Source organism: Lepidochelys kempii, chromosome 6 (assembly GCF_965140285.1).
Source record: "Lepidochelys kempii isolate rLepKem1 chromosome 6, rLepKem1.hap1, whole genome shotgun sequence".
Lineage (NCBI taxonomy): Eukaryota > Metazoa > Chordata > Testudines > Cheloniidae > Lepidochelys > Lepidochelys kempii.
Window position 1 is genome coordinate 22,371,177 of NC_136385.1, and position 17,152 is coordinate 22,388,328.

A 17,152-nucleotide genomic window follows, 5' to 3' on the forward strand; every position below is an offset into this window, starting at 1 on the left:
GAGAATTTTTTCCATTAAATAATGACAAAAATTCCAATACATCTATGCAGCAATGTTGTTCTACATAGGACAAGTCTAAGCCAACAAGAGGCTATTCCCAGATAGAAAATAAGGGACTCTTACCTTCCATTGACTCCCTAGAGTGAGGGCACAGTAGTCAAAAATAAAATCTAAGCCAAATATTGGCTTAAATCCCCTATTGCTGTGTAGGTGTTAGATATGCTCTCCTCCACAGTGTAGCTACTGTATCCTGCAGGATATACCTGCTCTCAGTGGCAGCAAAGGGCTGAGAAAGGTCTCTCTCCAGTGCTGTTTCTGGTATGAGTGGTTGCAGGACAGCTGCAACTTTACCAAAAAGGGGGTGGATTTAAATCACTCAGAGGAGCCAATAACCTGTACAATATCTTAATGGAGTTCTGTCAGGAAGTTCACTTTTTAGAAAAGTTTGAAGTTCCGGATTTCATCTTTAACACATTGCCCGAGGTAAACAGTGGACGTTTACCATGCACTGAACTGCCCACAAAACACAAACACCGCAACCTAGCTTAGGAGAGACGCTAATGATTTGTGATTGGCACTCTTGAGAACTTGAGGTTTAAAAAGACTATTTGAAATGTGACTCAATAACTACTTTTCCATTCTCTTGGGGAAGTATTAGATCCATTTATTCCAAGGCCTATCTTAAAAAAAAAAAAAAAAAAAGGTCTGATTTACTTATTTTGGCTCCCCACACCTGCAATTTTTTTAAATTGCTCTTCTCACTAGAGGACATGTGACATTTGAAGCCCACAGAACTGTTGAGGGACCAAAAGTCATCCTTGTAACAATTTTTTCCTGCCCACCAGGTAAACTCTGGGAGGCTGCCAACTGTCTAGACCTTATTTTGGTCTTTGAAGTGCCAAGATCCATTTATGTATGATAGTCTTGGGGGTAAACAAGTGAGCAGAAAAGATTAAAGCAGCTAAAAACCAAAATATATGTAGCTATTGGAAGAGTTCTCTTTGAAGACTGGTTTCAGAGTAGCAGCCGTGTTAGTCTGTATCCGCAAAAAGAAAAGGAGTACTTGTGGCACCTTAGAGACCAACAAATTTATTCGAGTATACGCTTTCGTGAGCTACAGCTCACTTCATCGGATGCATTCAGTGGAAAATACAGTGGGGAGATGTGCATCTGATGAAGTGAGCTGTAGCTCATGAAAGCTCATGCTCCAATAAATTTGTTAGTCTCTAAGGTGCCACAAGTCCTCCTTTTCTTCTTTGAAGACTGGAGGGGCTGGGATTTGGGAGGTGTTAAAAGCTGCTATAGACAAGTGGTTCTTGCTCTGTCTTGAGCTGCCCTGGCCAAATGATCAGAGCTGGGAAAAGTCAGCCAATTTCTAGTCCAGTTAGGGATCAGATTCTCCCAGTCATTACTCAGGAAGTGTTTGAAGTTACATCAATTTCTTTTCCCTACCAATAAACGAGAAGCAATTTGATAAGAATTCAGGGTTTTCTGAGGAGTTTACAGACCACAGTAAATGTAGGGCCAGATCCTCAGCTGGAATAAATGGGCCTAGCTCTGTTGAAGTCAGTGGAGATGCATTATTTACCTCAGCTGATGATCTGGCCCCAAGGGTTGAGTTACTCACAGTCCGTTGATAAAGACTAGTAAGAGTTCTGGTGGTTGTGTTGCACTAGTCGAGACTTACCAGAGTTTCTGTAAGTTGCAGCTTGGCGCCATCAACCCTTTACACATCAGTTCCACGCCGGAGTCTCCCAATTCATTGTTATTCAGTGTTAGCTCCATCAGGGACTGGTTTGTACTGAGGACAGAGCCAATATCCTTACAGTGACTAGCAGAGAGATTGCAATCATCCAGCCTGCAGGGAAGATAGATGGCATTAGTCCTAACTATTCATTCTGCTCACCTCAGTGACTGAAGATTTCCGCATCAGAGATGTATTTATTAAACAAGATAATGGTTTATTTAGACCTTAAGTCAGTCCCTGGAGTGTATCACTGAAAATCCACATGCAGCAGCTTGTTGTGCAGACAAAGCCCACTCCACTACCCAGGCTTGGCAGGAGGCAGGATTCTCCTGCACTACTGGGGCTCTACTACTGTAGAAGTGGAAGTGAGATTCTGCCAGAGAGACTGAATGGAACTCCTCCATCTGTGCTGCTTAGAAGATGGCGTGTGCCCCAACCCCCTGCAGCCCACAGAGCTGCAGTTAAGCTTAGTTTCTTCACCAACAAGGTAGCCAGTTCATCAGGCAGCAGGAGTGCACCTGAATCCAAAGGTCCAGAGGGCAATGTATAAGCTTTCAGGCAGACTCTGTAGGGACACCAAATGCTGGTCCTTTGCCAGGCTTTCCAGTCAGAGAGAGCCTTCCAAGGAATCTGCTCTGGCATGCATAGCTCAGAGACTCTGCCCACATCCTTGTTTCCTTCCTGGCAATTATCAGCTGCTGTCACCTTCTCAGCCTCTATACCTTGGGCAGCCAAATCTCTGCTCAGAATGCAGCTCTAATCACTGGCACACAGCTGAGGTTCCCTCAGGGCATCCCATACCCAGGGGAGGACTCAGGCAGTCAGAGTTAGTTCCACATAACTCACATATAAAAGGCCCATGCAATTCTTCCCAAACCAAGTTACCCTCAATCTGCTGCTCCCTCCCCACTAGCTTAATGCTCATTTTGCCCACCCAGAGGAGCAAGAGGTCAGCCCAAGAGTGCAGATTCCCAGCAAGAGGAGGTGGACCAGTGTGGAATCAACCCTTTCTAGCACTCTCTAACTCCCAGCAGAGCACTCACTAGCTGACCCGGCTAAAATGGAAGATACATACTCTGTGGCTGCCAGAACATGTAGGATTAAAAGTGAAAGGGATGGAGACTTTCCACTGGTTAAAATGCTGGTCAATTTATAGCATTTGGTAAGACTGGTCATGAAATGCCATAAGGGAGGAGTTTGACCAGCACTCCCATCAAGGGACACTTTTTTAGCCTAAAACCCACCTTTCTGGAAGGAAAGAAGACAGAGACACCAGCCCCCTGCAAATAAACATTCTGCCAAGGAAGACAGGAACGCCAGAACAGTGGCAACATATTTAAATAGTCATTGAAGACATCACTACTATGGTGTTTTTGATCTATGCTGAATCTGAACCCAGACAGAGTTCATACCAAGGAGTAGGTTTCTTTAGATAAGCATGTCCTCTTGAGCTTCCTACATAGAATGAGCAGAATCCTTTCGTCGTGAGCAAGTTTGCAGTATCACATAGCAACACTACTGCAGTTAATATTGCCCCTGAAATGCAGAAAACATTCTGTCCCCTTCCCCTCTCCCTCCCCCACCCAAAAATAGTCATGTGTACTCCTCCCTCCACCCGTTAGGGCAGAGGTTCTCAACCTTCTTCTTTCCTGAGACCACCCAAACATGCTATAAAAACTTCCCAGCCCGTCTGTGACACTTGTTTTTCTGCATATAAAAGCCAGGTCAAGCATTAGGGGGTAGCAAGCAGGGCAACTACCTGGGGCCCCATGCCATAGGGGCCCACAAAGTTAAGTTGCTCAGGCTTCAGCCTTGGGTGGCGGGTCTTGGGGCCCTGGGCTTCAGCCCCAGGTGGTGGGGCTTGGCTTTCTACTCTGGGCCCCAGCAAGTCTAATGCTGGTCCTGCTTGGCAGCCTCCTTGAAACCTGCTTGTGGCCCCCAGACCTCTGGTTGAGAGCCACTGCTTTAGGAAACTATTCAGCTTAGTTGCTATATGGTCTCTTCTAGAAAACAAAATAAAAAACAAAACAAACTGGTACTACCTGACAGTTTTGCTTGTGTTCATGGAAGATTTAAGCTCAGTCCATCTCGACGCACTCATCTCTTCACACTGGATGTCAAGGTCCATTTTAAATGCTGATGCAAGATCTGAAGATTTAACAAGACTACCCTGAGTAATTTCTGAGAAACAGAACAAACCCAGCATTCCCTCTTCAAACCCAACCAGTTATGCTTGGGCAGCTGGATTTATAACCCTCTTAGCCACAAGTTACAGTTGTGCAACTTGCCCTCTTTACACATGGCCTATGTTGAAAGGTTACAGACACCAATTCCACATTTGCAATGTGGAGATATATCTGATAGTGGCCAGACTAACCCAGCAGAGGCCCCTATCTGGTGGCTGGAAGGTATGTGCATCCTTCAGAGTTATTGAAACAGACAGTTAGCCAAGACCCTTGTGGTTTTTAGGCAACTGTTGGACCCAATGAGAAGAGAGGGAGGCTCTTTTTGATTATGTGACAGTGTGCACTTTCCAAAAGCAATGGGTGCCATTCTTGTAAATATTGGACTGGTGGCTGAAGGGCACAGTACATGTGTGTACTTCAGGGAGAACATGGGAAGTCTGATGTGAGTCTAGGACCTAGTGATCTCTCCTAAGATTACATATGGAGAGGAGGAGAGTCATGGGAACTGACAGGTTCCATGTTAACAAAAAATATCTCAGCCAAAAACCAAATTACTGGAACGCAAAGTTCATGGGGCTGGAAGGATCCAGCACTATTCAGTCATGAACCAGACTCCCACCAGTTTACCTGGTGCAGACTGCAGAGCTATGGGCAGTGGGAGACATTCAGATGGCATCCTCCAGGGGGCAGTGTGTCACTTTTAACTTACCAACCCCCTGCCTGTACACTTAACAAAAGCGGGTACCACACAGAGCAAAGGTAGTGTTTGAATTGTTTGCATGAACCAGGATACAGCAACACTGTAGTGTTGGAAAGGTAATACGCACCATTAAGTGGACGGGCACATTTTTTGTCGTTTCTGTATTTTTATGTTCAGCTGTTGGTGTCAGCCCCAAAAGAGCAATTCTGAGTTACACACATGCAGTAAATCTGTATTACAGGTCAGAGAGGTTCCACAGTCCTTATACACAATACTTTACAATAGGTAAAAATATGCCAAAACAAATAGCTAAGCCTCAGCCCATAAATCTTTTAGTTTAACAGGCTGATCCTACAAACCAACTTACTACCCGGGAAAGTCCCATTGGGCTATCTGGGTGTACATTTGGCTAGCTTGTTACCCTACACCTTGTGTAAGTGACTACACAGTTTGACTGCAGTGCAGAGTGGGTGACAATGCCCTCATTCTGATTGGTTAGTGGAGGTGACTATACACCAGGGTGGACAAACTTTTTGGCCCAAGGGCCACATTGGGGTTGCAAAATGGTATGGAGGGCCAGGTAGGGAAGGCTGTACCTCCCCAAACAGCCTGGCCCCTGCCCCCTCCCACTTCCCATCTCCTGACTGCCCCGCCTCAGAACCCCCAACCCCCCCTGCTCCTTGTCCCCTGACCACCCCTCCTAGGACCCCCCACCCCTAACCACCCCCCTGGGATCCCACACCCTATCCCCTGACTGCCCCAACCCTTATCACACCCCTGCCCCCTGACAGGCCCCCTGGGACTCCCATGCCCTATCCAACCCCCCGCCCCTTGGACCCCTGTCCCTAACTGACCCCTGGGACCCCACCCCCTATCCAACCCCCCTGCTCCTTGTCTCCTACCACCCCTCCCCCTGAACCTCTGCCCCATCCAACCACACCCTGTCCCCTGACTGCCTCCGGGGACCTCCTGCCCCTTATCCAACTCCCCCCGCCCCCTTACCATTACCAAGCCGCTCAGAGTGGTGGAACAGGCTTATTTGAAAGCCTGGGAGGTGGGTGGGTGCAAGCCATGCAGCCCACACAGTGGCATGGCTGTGGTGGAGAGGCCAGGGGTGAGCCTCCCTGGCTGGGAGCTTCAGGGGCCGGGCAGGATGGTTCCACAGGCCGGATGTGGCCTGCAGGCTGTAGTTTGCCCACCCCTGCTATACACGATGCAGTGATGAATCAGACCCATAGAAGTCTAATCTACACTAGCAAAGAAGGGTGTTTTTTAGAGTTTTATTTGAAACACCACTTCAGCTGTGTCCATACCAGGACATGATCACTTTTCAAATAGTGTTAGCTAGCTGTGGTCTACTCGAAGGGGAGCATAGACAGTGAGCAACTAACATGGTTTTGAAGGTTCTAAACTGGATCTACTCTAGGTGCCAAGTGGTGTTTCAAGTCATGTTTCCTAGGTCAAGTTCATTAGCATTTTCCTCCCACACTAGCCCAAACCAGAGTGGAATAGTTAGGAGTAAGCACTACGGACTATAGTGAATTCTTCCTCACACTTCTAATTCTATTCTCTCCATATCATTTTTTCCTAACATAATGAAAGATGGAGAGAGGAAGTTAGGGATCCCAAATAAAGGGGAGTTTTCGCATAAAGGAGAGTCTGGTATCAATGCACTGCCCCAGAGACGGACTCTTAGCACATGAAGTATGGTCTACAACAGTGAAGTCTTACTAGAAAGCATAATTAATCCCTCTAATGAGGGAATGGGAGTACGCTATTGTTCTAAGTCTAGCATACAGTTCCCAGCATCTGTGTTACAGGTAACTACTACTACATAGATTCATGTTCTTAAAGCTCACTCAGAAGGAACACAAAGAAAAGGAGGACTTGTGGCACCTTAGAGACGAACCAATTTATTTGAGCATAAGCTTTTGTGAGCTACAGCTCACTTCATCGGATGCTTATGCTCAAATAAATGTGTTTAGAGACTAACATTTATTTGAGCATAAGCATCCGATGAAGTGAGCTGTAGCTCACAAAAGCTCATGCTCAAATAAATTGGTTCGTCTCTAAGGTGCCACAAGTCCTCCTTTTCTTTTTGCGGATACAGACTAACACGGCTGCTACTCTGAAACCTGTCAGAAGGAACAGACACTGCTAGCCCCACAGCTGACACAGAACAGTAGAGCGCCACTATTCTCAGTTGAAGTAGAATAATCAATACCAACTGAGACTATGACTTGTACTGACTAACATTAACAGCCATATTTACCATACACACTGCATAGTATTCACCAACTCTCCCAAAACAAATAGGCAAAAGCAGAAGCTTGGAAGGCAGGGATTCTACTTTTTATAAGTCTGTAACCCATCTCACTGCCATAATATTGAAACCTAGTTAGCCAAAGGGATTAAGTTTCTGTGTACAAACCAAAAAATTATCTGCAATCCCAAAACATTCAAAATAGTAAGTGGAGAAACAAACATACAATATATAAAATAGAATCATCATAATAGAGCAAAACCTTCCCTGATTCCCCATCCACCTTCTCTCTGAGCTCAGAGATTCACTCAGCCGCTTTTGAATCCGAACAGAGCCAAAGATGCCTAGGCCAGAGCAGCCGAATTTATTGGCCCCCAGACTAGCTTTTTCAAAGAACCCACCCTACTTAGCAAGCTCATCCTTCTTGGTCACCATTATAAAGGGCATGTGATTAAGGTATTCTTTTCCCCTGTGTGCCACATTATAGCTGAAGATGTGGGCAATTAGCGGTCTTCCTTTACAATAAACTCTTAATGCTAGAGTACAGCTGACACCATACATGTCTTGTTTTAGTTTCTTTTGGGGGGGGGGGGGGAGGGAATTAGTCTTTTGTTCCTTCCTTTGGTAAGGGGATGAAGGATTCTGATGTGTTGGGGAAAGGTGTTGGAGTTCATCTCTCCAGCTAATTATCAGTGATATTTATGGCCCTGCAATGAGTACTCTGTGAGATCCCTGTGGTCCCTAGGGAGCTCATTGTGCAAGCAGGGCTTAGGTGGGGAGCTAAAAATCGCACATACAATCTCTCCCCCCCACCCCCATGTTAAGTAACTCCTTGTTTTCATCTCTCTCTAATATGCTTTTCCCTTACCTCCTCCTGTCCCTTTAGATTTCTTTTCCCACTTGCTCCCCAAACCCACATTATTTTTGGCCTTTATTCTTCCCTCTTTTCGATCTTCCTTCTCATCTATGGGGAAAATGAGAGGAAACAGTGTCCTCCTTCTCTTTCTTCCTCCACATATCTACCTGATGAATTCTCTCACAATAACATGCTCTGCCACTGCTCTGATCTGCCTGCACTTGTTTTGTTCAATGACTATTCTCTTTCTCCTCCCAGGACTGTTCTCCCTTCTCTGCTTACCCAGAGACACAAGAAAGGTCAGGCGTGACATGATAGTGAAGTAGTCTTTGGGCCTGACTTCCAGAGGTGTTGAACATCTGTAGCTCTGACTGGCTTCAGCTGGAGAGAAGAGTGCTCAGCATTTGTGAAAGCTAGGCCCTAGCTGGTTGAATCCTGTTGCTTCTGCTCCCCCCCCCCCCATAGGAAAGTTAGGCTCCTAAATACCTTTGTGAGCATGTGCCAAAGTGCTCTGGCCAGGAGCAGCTTAAAAGGTGGTTCTCTGCTATTAATGGATAGTGCCTTGCACCTATTACTTGTTTTTTCCTCTTTTAGCCTGTCTCTTATCTTAGCTAGAGGGGGATGATTTAGGGGTCTAAGCTTCATGCTTGAAATGCCTAGGCTCCCTGATCAGCAGGGATGACTCAGCCACTCTGTCTTCAGAGGTTGAGCAACTGAACTCCATGCACACGGTCTCTCAAAGTGAGGCTCTGCCTGCTATCTACAAGCACTGAAAAGCCCAAGTACTTTTCCATGAGAGAAAGGGGCGGTCCTAGTGTCCCTTGTGAAAACTCCAGGGGTGTGGTGGAAACACTTAAGCAATCTCCTGTGTATATGACTACAGGGCATTAGTCATGCTAAGGGTATGTCTTCACTACCCAAATCGGTGGGTAGTGATCAGTCTATCGGGGATAGATTTAACAAGTCTCATCTAGATGCAATAAATCGACCCCGAATCGACGCCTGTACTCCACCTTGGCAAGAGGAGTAAGCGAAGTTGACAGGGTAGCCGCCACGGTCGACTTGCTGCTGTGAGGACAGCCAGGTAAGTCGAACTAAGATACTTAGACTTCAGCTATGTGAATAGTGTAGCTGAAGTTGTGTATCTTAGTTCGAACCTTGCCTCCCCAAGTGTAGCCCAGGCTTAAGTCACCAACTGTTTCTCTCCTCCCCCTTTTCCCTTTCTATGCTTTGTTCTATCGCCTTCATTCCTTTTCCCGCCATCTGGCTTGGCTCCTCTTGGTAAGTGCCACCACCCCGTTCCTCCCTATATGGTTCTAGTCTCCTGCCTTCAGCATGAGAGCTCCACTCCTGGGATTTCTGCACAATCGGGAATATTCCTACACTAGCTCTTTCTGCGCTCTGAGATCCTGATGATGGGGCACTGCCCGATAGACGGGAACAGGCCCCTATCAATTCTCCAGACTCCCTGGTCTCCAAGCGAAGTGGAGGATCGTCCCACAACTTGGGAACTCAGAGGGGGAGCTCCCATAGGAAAGGTGGAGCAATTGTAGGAGTGACCTAGGCTGGACTAACCAGGACATTTTTTTTTTTTTTTTAAACTCTTCTGTCTTATTCCCTTTTTTACTGTCTCATTACTCCTTTCCCTGGCTCCTCTCTCACCATGCAATTTGTTGCAGTGTTTCCCCTTTGCTCTCCATCTTCTGCTCCTTTTCCCCCTCGGTGTGTGTACATCAGGAGTTTCACTCTAGGAGTGGGGAGTCAATTATTTTTATTCTCTACAAATAAGTGCGGCCACCTAACACAGGAAGTGGGGGGTGGGAGGAAAGACACTTGCATAAATTCAGGCTTGAATAGAGACTGGGAGTGGCTAAGTCATTATGCAAGGTAGCCTATTTCCCCTTGTTTTTTCCAACCCCCCCTGCCCTCTCAGACGTTCTGGTTAAACTTGGATTTATGCTGGAAATGGCCCACCTTGATAATCATACACATTGTAAGGAGAGTGGTCAGTTTGGATGAGCTATTACCAGCAGGAGAGTGGGATGGGAGGAGGTATTGTTTCATGGTCTCTGTGTATATAATAAAAAGAAAAGGAGTACTTGTGGCACCTTAGAGACTAACCAATTTATTTGAGCATGAGCTTTCGTGAGCTACAGCTCACTTCATCGATGAAGTGAGCTGTAGCTCACGAAAGCTCATGCTCAAATAAATTGGTTAGTCTCTAAGGTGCCACAAGTACTCCTTTTCTTTTTGCGAATACAGACTAACACGGCTGTTACTCTGAAACCTGTGTATATAATGTCTTCTGCAGTTTCCACAGTATGCATCCGATGAAGTGAGCTGTAGCTCACAAAAGCTTATGCTCAAATAAATTGGTTAGTCTCTAAGGTGCCACAAGTACTCCTTTTTTTTTTGCAAAGAGATTAAGTGTTCTCCAACTGGTTTTCGAATGTTATAATAATTCTTGACGTCTGATTTGTGTCCATTTATTCTTTTATGTAGAGACTGTCCAGTTTGACCAATGTACATGGCAGAGGGGCATTGCTGGCACATGGTGGCATATATCACATTGGTAGATGTGCAGGTGAACGAGCCTCTGATAGTGTGGCCGATGTGATTAGGCCCTATGATGGTGTACCCTGAATAGATATGTGGACACAGTTGGCAACAGGCTTTGTTGCAAAGATAAGTTCCTGGGTTAGTGGTTCTGTTGTGTGGTTGCTGGTGAGCCATTACCCTCTGATCCCACTGAGGGTTACCAAAAGAAACTACACCATTTGCTTAATGGCCCACCTTGATTATGAAATTGTGTTTTACCCATTTACACAGCAGAAAATTTGGCTTTGTTAATAGCCATGAATATTTACAAAAAAGGTAACTTACACAGCATCCTATTAAACCCAAAGCAAACAAAAGTAACCACTAATCAAAGCCCACGTTCCTTTGTGATCACTTGTCATGTTAAAGACCTTACAAGTAAGTTCTGGTTTAGGTCTGGGACACTGTCATTTAATTGTTCTATAAATTACTGTAGGATGCTGTATAAATACTATCTTAATAAAATCATATAGATTGCTGCCTCATATCTAGGGTTATGCAGCTTAAATAAATACCTACATCCAAATAGGCAAACACTGTAAAATACTACTCAAAGCAGTTTTGAGGGAATGATGCACATGCAGAGAGCACATGACTAAGCGGACAATGTACAATGAAAATGCCCAATACAAACTTTTTGAAAAGAAAAGTACTGCAGGACCCACAAAAAGAGAACAGAAAGCTCAGTTACAAAGGGTGTAATACAACCTGCAGTCACTGCCTCAATACTGCCAATAATTCAATATAACAAAGGGGCTTTTATTGCATATGCATACCTAACTTAAAGGCTAAAAAGCCACAGTCTACACAGATCAACTAGAATGGGGGAGCGGGGGCTAAAAAGTATTTTGGGAAAAGGGGGTGAGGTTCTGTGGCCTGCATTGTGCAGGAGGTCAGACTAGATGATCATAATGTTCCCTTCTGAGCTTAATATCTATGAGAACGCTGAAAAAAACTTTAATCTAATATTTAAAAAATAAGCCTAACTATGAGCAGCTGATTTTGCAGCCATGTCAGGGTATTCGAATGAACTGGAACAGTATCGGGAGTATACCACATCTGCATATCCAGCATAGACCACCACAGCAAAGTGCCAATTATTGCTGTTGTGATCTCAAAGTCCCTGGTGGCAAACAAGTTTCTCAGCACTAAGGTGTCCGAGGAAGGCATTGCAGCTTTTGTTATACACTTTTACCAGGGTTCTCAACAGATCCTTCTCGGGACCAAATGCTAGCAGGTTAGTGTGGAATCAAACAGTGATTCAGGCCTTAAAAACCAAACTCTCCTCAAGAATGAGCACGGGAGAAACACCTATACAGAAGAGGCTAAAAAGAAGTCCCTGTGCTCTGAGGATGAAAAGCAGGAAGTGGTTCAAGGATTTTATTGAAACACTTCCATTTAGTATCCCTGACCATTGGGGAGTCACCACGTTTTAGGCCTGACAGCATGGTAACCCACCCCAACAGCAAACTGAGTCAAAGATGGGTGCGTTAAAAATACAGCGGAATAACGAGATACAGTACTTAACTGGTAGCGGAAGAGGAGTTGGGGCTCACACAATTTTTTTTTACTTTCATAACTGACGCAGCAAGCCCAGAAGTGCCAGGGCAACGAACTGCCAAGCCTCGAGGTGCAGGGGCAAAAATTAAGCCCTGATTAGATACCAGCATTGCAGACAAAGCACACCCATAAGTGGCTTGGATTTAAGTCAATTCAGTGTATTTCTCCTAACCAATCTGGACAAGAAACGAAGCATCCCCACCCCTCTTTTGCATTTCAGTCCTGAAATCACATTGCCAACTATGCATAAATTCAAGAGACCGATTTCCCCCCCAACAGCCCCTCGCAGGATTTGCAAAATCCAGGCTCAGCCAAAGCATGTCTAACCCTGCACCTAGAACACGCCAGCCAGAGGCCTGCGCTGCGATTAACAGGCATAAAGCTACAGCTTGATCAGAGCATTTAGCAAAGAGAGAGAGGAAAAGATCCTGTTCCTACCAGATCCCCTGTCTCGGCCTGAAGAGAGAAGCGGAATTCCTGCTCCGCTGGAGACAGCCCTGCCCTGGCGACCACAGTCCCCTCCTCCTGCCTGCAACAGCGGTGTCTACTGGTGGAGAGCAGTCAAGTGCCCAGCAGAGCCGCTCCCCCAGGCGGGGAGGGTGGGCGAGGGAAGTGAGGCGCAGCTGGCTCTGGCTAGAGAGCTCTCTTGGCAGCTCAAGCTGGGGCCCGGCTCAGGCTTGCCCACTGTCTCACATGAGCAAGTGGGGTTTCCTCCTAACTGCGTCCCTCGCCTGAAGCGGGACTATAGCTCGGAGGGAGGCATCTATGACCCACTCTTAAAGGCACAGGCTGATATAGCCATTGCCCTGCAGGGTATTTCAGATTAGCTGCGTGCTGGTCGGTCCCTGCTGCCCCCTTTGCTCTCCTAACCCTTCCTCAGCTTCTGCTACCCAGCTCCTAGCACCTGACTTACTGAAAAAAGAAAAAGGAGGACTACTTGTGGCACCTTAGTCTCTAAGGTGCCACAAATCCTCCTTTTCTTTTTGCGGATACAGACCAACACGGCTGCTACTCTGAAACCTAGCTTACTAAAGAACTCGTACAGAGAAAAAACAGGTCACTTTTAGGCTGTCTCACAGTTTCAGTGAGAAGTGCACCTATGTTCTCCCTCCGGCACCCCTCAAGGGCACCAACTTAAGGTTTCCAGCTCCCACCGCTCTTGAGCGGACATCTGGATCGCTCTCCCTCCTTGACTGGGGTTTTAAGGCTGCACAGCTCTCTGATATCCTAGCACCCCAGTCTGCCTAAAGCCCCCACCCATGCTTTGCTTTCTTTCCAAGGGCTATGACCGGCGTATTGCCCGCAGTTACAAGTTACCACACAGCTCTTTCTAAACAAGCACCTTTATTCTTTAGGTGAAAACATTATAGACAAAACAAAGACAATAAACAGATTTAAACCCACATTAAACATACCTGGCTAACAGCCCTTTCAACGCTTCAGCAAAGGTTAGCACCTTCCCTTGGATAGAGAGTCATGTACATTTAGTGAATCAAAATAAAGGTCATGCATCAATTCAAGCTTATCCTTTTATACCAAAAGCCCTTTCTTTATTTCCTAGTCTCTGGAAAACACAGCTGGAGCTAGTATGTGCAAACCACCGCAAGGGGTGGTGCCTCTCCCGAGTTGTTTACAATCTCAGGGATAACCACCCCCTATTGTTTTAATTTCTGTAGGAGCTATGGTAACCCTCCCCCAAGGAGTCAAACACAATGATACACAAACCATTCATAAAATTAAAATACTGCCCAGGGTTGCAATATCTGTCACAGTCTTAAATATAGCCTTTGTTCTACCTTCCCTCTTATCACTTGTCATGTTAAGTCTAAACACAGGCTCTGATCCTGCAATGAATGCTAGGCAGGTGGACCCCTGTACTGCACCCATTCTAAGTCCTATGCAGAGCTCATTGCAAGACCAGGGTCTCAGACTGTAAGTTCTTTGGGGTGGGGATGGGGACTGTCTCCTATAGTCTTAAAGAGCCTTGCAACACTATACTAACAATAATTATCTCCCTGGTGTATAGCCCTCCCACTCTCTATGTTGTATTAATGAGTTATAAAGTAACTCAGTGCAATATAAACACTTTCACTCCTTCCCCTTCAGACATCAGCTGCCAAATAAATACATAAATAAAAGAGGAGCCCTCTCCTTGGCCAGAAAGCAGGGGGACAGAGCTGACTGAGTGAGGATAGAGGAAGATTAAAAGAAGAAGGCATAAGGGGGTGGCTAACAGGTAGATCAACCGAGAGACAACACAATTTCTCTTGCTAAATTTAATATCTGTATGGAAAGGCTAGAAAGGAAAAAGTAATTGTCTCCCATACATCCCTGTGAAATTACTTCCGTTCAAGCTCTGGGGTAAAGGCCAAAAAGGCACATTTTGCTGAGTGCACGGATGGGAGATTGCGGGTGGGGCTGGAAAGAGTTGGCGCTAAAGAAACTAGTGCTGGCGGTGCTAGACAAAATACTGGACATGCTGACCCAGATCCTGGGAGTTAGGGGCCTAAATACCTGTGAGGAGCTGGACTGGCATTCTTAGGTTTTCCACCCTGAAGAAAAATAAATCCCCCTCTTCACCCAATATCAGTGCCCAAATGCTCCCCAGGGACAGTAGGGAATGTTCCCCTCAGGGAAGCAGCCTAGATGCTAGTAGAGAGGAATCTAATGAGAGAGGACACAGAGTTACCAGGGAACTAAGACAGCAGTGTGAAGGGGAATCCCAGATACCATTGCGGAGAACATGTTTGTTTTGGTTGAAGAGTCTAAAAAAACAATTTTCAGAGGCTTAAAAATGTTCAGCTCTCAGGGAAATTGCTAAGCGGGTTTATGTCCCTGTAAGTGTGTCTACCTCCATCTCTTTTACAAACCCTACGGGCAACAGCCTTTCTCCCTGGCCCTGTACCTCTGAATCTCTCCTTCTGTTAGTGAAACACTTTGAAAGATACTGAGCATAGTTGAGCTGTATGTCCTAAGGCTGAGAAGCCTCTGTTCTCAGCCATTTCACATGTAAAAGGAGTGGAAAGCTTCAAGATAGGCTGGTGAAAGTTTGCCCTGTTTGCTGCTATGGTGATTATTTTGGAAGAAGGTGCGGCCATCACAGGGCTTTCCCAGATGCTAAATACAAACCCAGAACACAGGCAGGAGAAATGGGGAGGCTTCCATGACACATCCATCCTCTTATTGCATGAACTACATTCATATGAGTTACTGGATTCTATGTGTCATCTCTCTAAACTGCTTCCTCACTCTAGCCTGCTAGCCACTCCCTTTCTCATTCGTCCTTATGTTTATATCCAAACACTTAAATCCCTTGGGTAATCCCAGCCCACCCCCAACTTTCCAGGGATGGAGCATGGAAAAGCCCATGGCTTTAAAGTGTGGGTATAAATAGTTTACTAGGCTAGACCCAATGAACAGTGAATTCAGAAGTAAATCCCTCCTCCAGTTTTTTTTTATTTTTAAAATATAAGATTCCCTCTTCCTAATTCAAATGATGATTCTCTGATTAATTACAACCAGCCATTCCTCCACAGATTAGCCTCTGCAGCTCCCATCCCCCAAAAGGAAAAGTTAAACTAGAATCAGGTTTTGCCAATCCTGCAATACTTGTTTGGCTGTGTACAGATCTCTGAAAAGGGAGTCAGTGAGAGACAGCAGCTAGCTATTTCCTGCCTTGGTTTCTATGCAACCACTGCTGTTTGGTGACAAAATTTGCCGTTATACACACAATGCCTGATAGAGAGACACACACACACACATTTTTGGTCATTTTCCCTCCTCCTGTGTATTTTATTGGTGATTCCCCTCTTTTGCATTGTATCTGAATTCTGTTAGGCTCCGGAGAGGACAGCAGAACAATGTTGTGCTAAGGTGTTTAGTTTTTCTTTTAATTTATGGTGCAACTTTATCAGACCTATTGTGATTGTAACAAATGAAGCCTAACATGAGCAGATCTTGGTTAGCTCTGGTACAAAGTGCCAGAGCAGATTTCCTGGGGAAAAAAAAAACAGATGGAGTAAGTCTTTATTTTGATAACTTCCTTACTGCCTGAGCCTGCAGACACCTACACATGCTTAACTTTGAGCACAGGAGAAGTCCCATTAAAGGCACTTCTGAATATCATGCCACTTAGTTAGGGACTAAAGCCTGTAGTTAGGTATCTGAATTCATGGGCTCACGTTTGAAAATATTAGCTGTATTTTTTATGCAATTCCTGTACTTGTTGGCTAATAGTCCTCAACCAATCAGGTTATATTGATCTGTGTAATTACTGTATTTTCTCTAAATGTATAGCAATTCTACTATAAATGAACTGTCTACTATAAATCCCACCATTCTGATTTGTTACTGCCCTCTGACCTTCCTCATCCCATATTCCCTGCAGCAAACATGGCCACCTCTATTTCACAACCCTATCCTTCTTCTCCCCTGAACTAATATTTCCCTGTGACAATCTGGAGAATCTGTACAGCTTATGAATTCTGTTTGATAGTGGGGACTCTATATCTGGGTCAGTCAGCAAACTTCATTTTGAATGTGTGGCGCTTCCCTTCTCTGATGTCTTTTCCCTCCATATTGAGCTAAAACCCACAGGAGGTGACAGGAGAAATTATTGCACCTGGCACAGGGCTAACATTAGAGGGTCATTAAACATTGATGATTGTCCATTGAAATGGAGCACCCTTGGACAAAGTGATGGCTACTGCTCTGGGCAAACCAGTTTTTCAACTCTGAACTCCAGGAGGTGGTAACTGAGCAATTGATCTCTTGGTGGTGGATTTAAATCACCAGATAATCCTAATCAGGGGGTCACCTGAGAAAGGGGATTGAAGAGTATAAAATAAAGAATCTCTAGCCTCTTATCTGAGAGGTAGTGGTGAGAGGAGATTCAGCAGGAGGGGGGATGGCGAGGCTCTGCTCTGCTCTGCTCCGAGACCCCTTAAAAGATTGTGGCCTAAGCCCAACAATCCTCAAAAGCGTTTAGGAACCTGGGGTATGGAAATGTCTAGGTAATTGTATCATTTTACCTAGAGCTGTATATTTCTTGTATTGGCTAAAATAAAGAGTAACTGTTTTAGAATCCATTTGTGCAATGCCTGTGTGTTATGTGCTTTGCCCATCACATGTTAAATGGTTTCAGAATAACAGCCGTGTTAGTCTGTATTCGCAAAAAGAAAAGGAGTACTTGTGGCACCTTAGAGACTAACCAATTTATTTGAGCATGAGCTTGGGTGTGCTT

At 45.3% G+C, this 17,152-nt stretch overlaps 1 protein-coding gene across 4 annotated transcripts in view; it reads right to left on the reverse strand.

Annotated features, from left to right (window-relative positions):
• LOC140912545 (ribonuclease inhibitor) overlaps window positions 1-17,152 on the reverse strand; it is a 35,350-nt gene that overhangs the window by 11,336 nt on the left and 6,862 nt on the right. The window contains exons 1-3 of one of the 4 annotated variants that reach the window (XM_078853152.1): window positions 13,326-13,350; window positions 3,790-3,895; window positions 1,688-1,858 (exon numbers count right to left, since the gene is read on the reverse strand). In XM_078853152.1, coding sequence (XP_078709278.1) covers window positions 1,688-1,858; window positions 3,790-3,875 — 257 coding nt within the window. In that variant the 5' untranslated portion in view covers window positions 3,876-3,895; window positions 13,326-13,350. Of the gene's footprint in view, window positions 1-1,687; window positions 1,859-3,789; window positions 3,896-11,878; window positions 11,980-12,348; window positions 12,456-13,325; window positions 13,351-17,152 lie in introns of those variants that run through there. The other 3 variants (XM_073347094.2, XM_073347091.2, XM_073347093.2) reach the window with 3 other exon arrangements.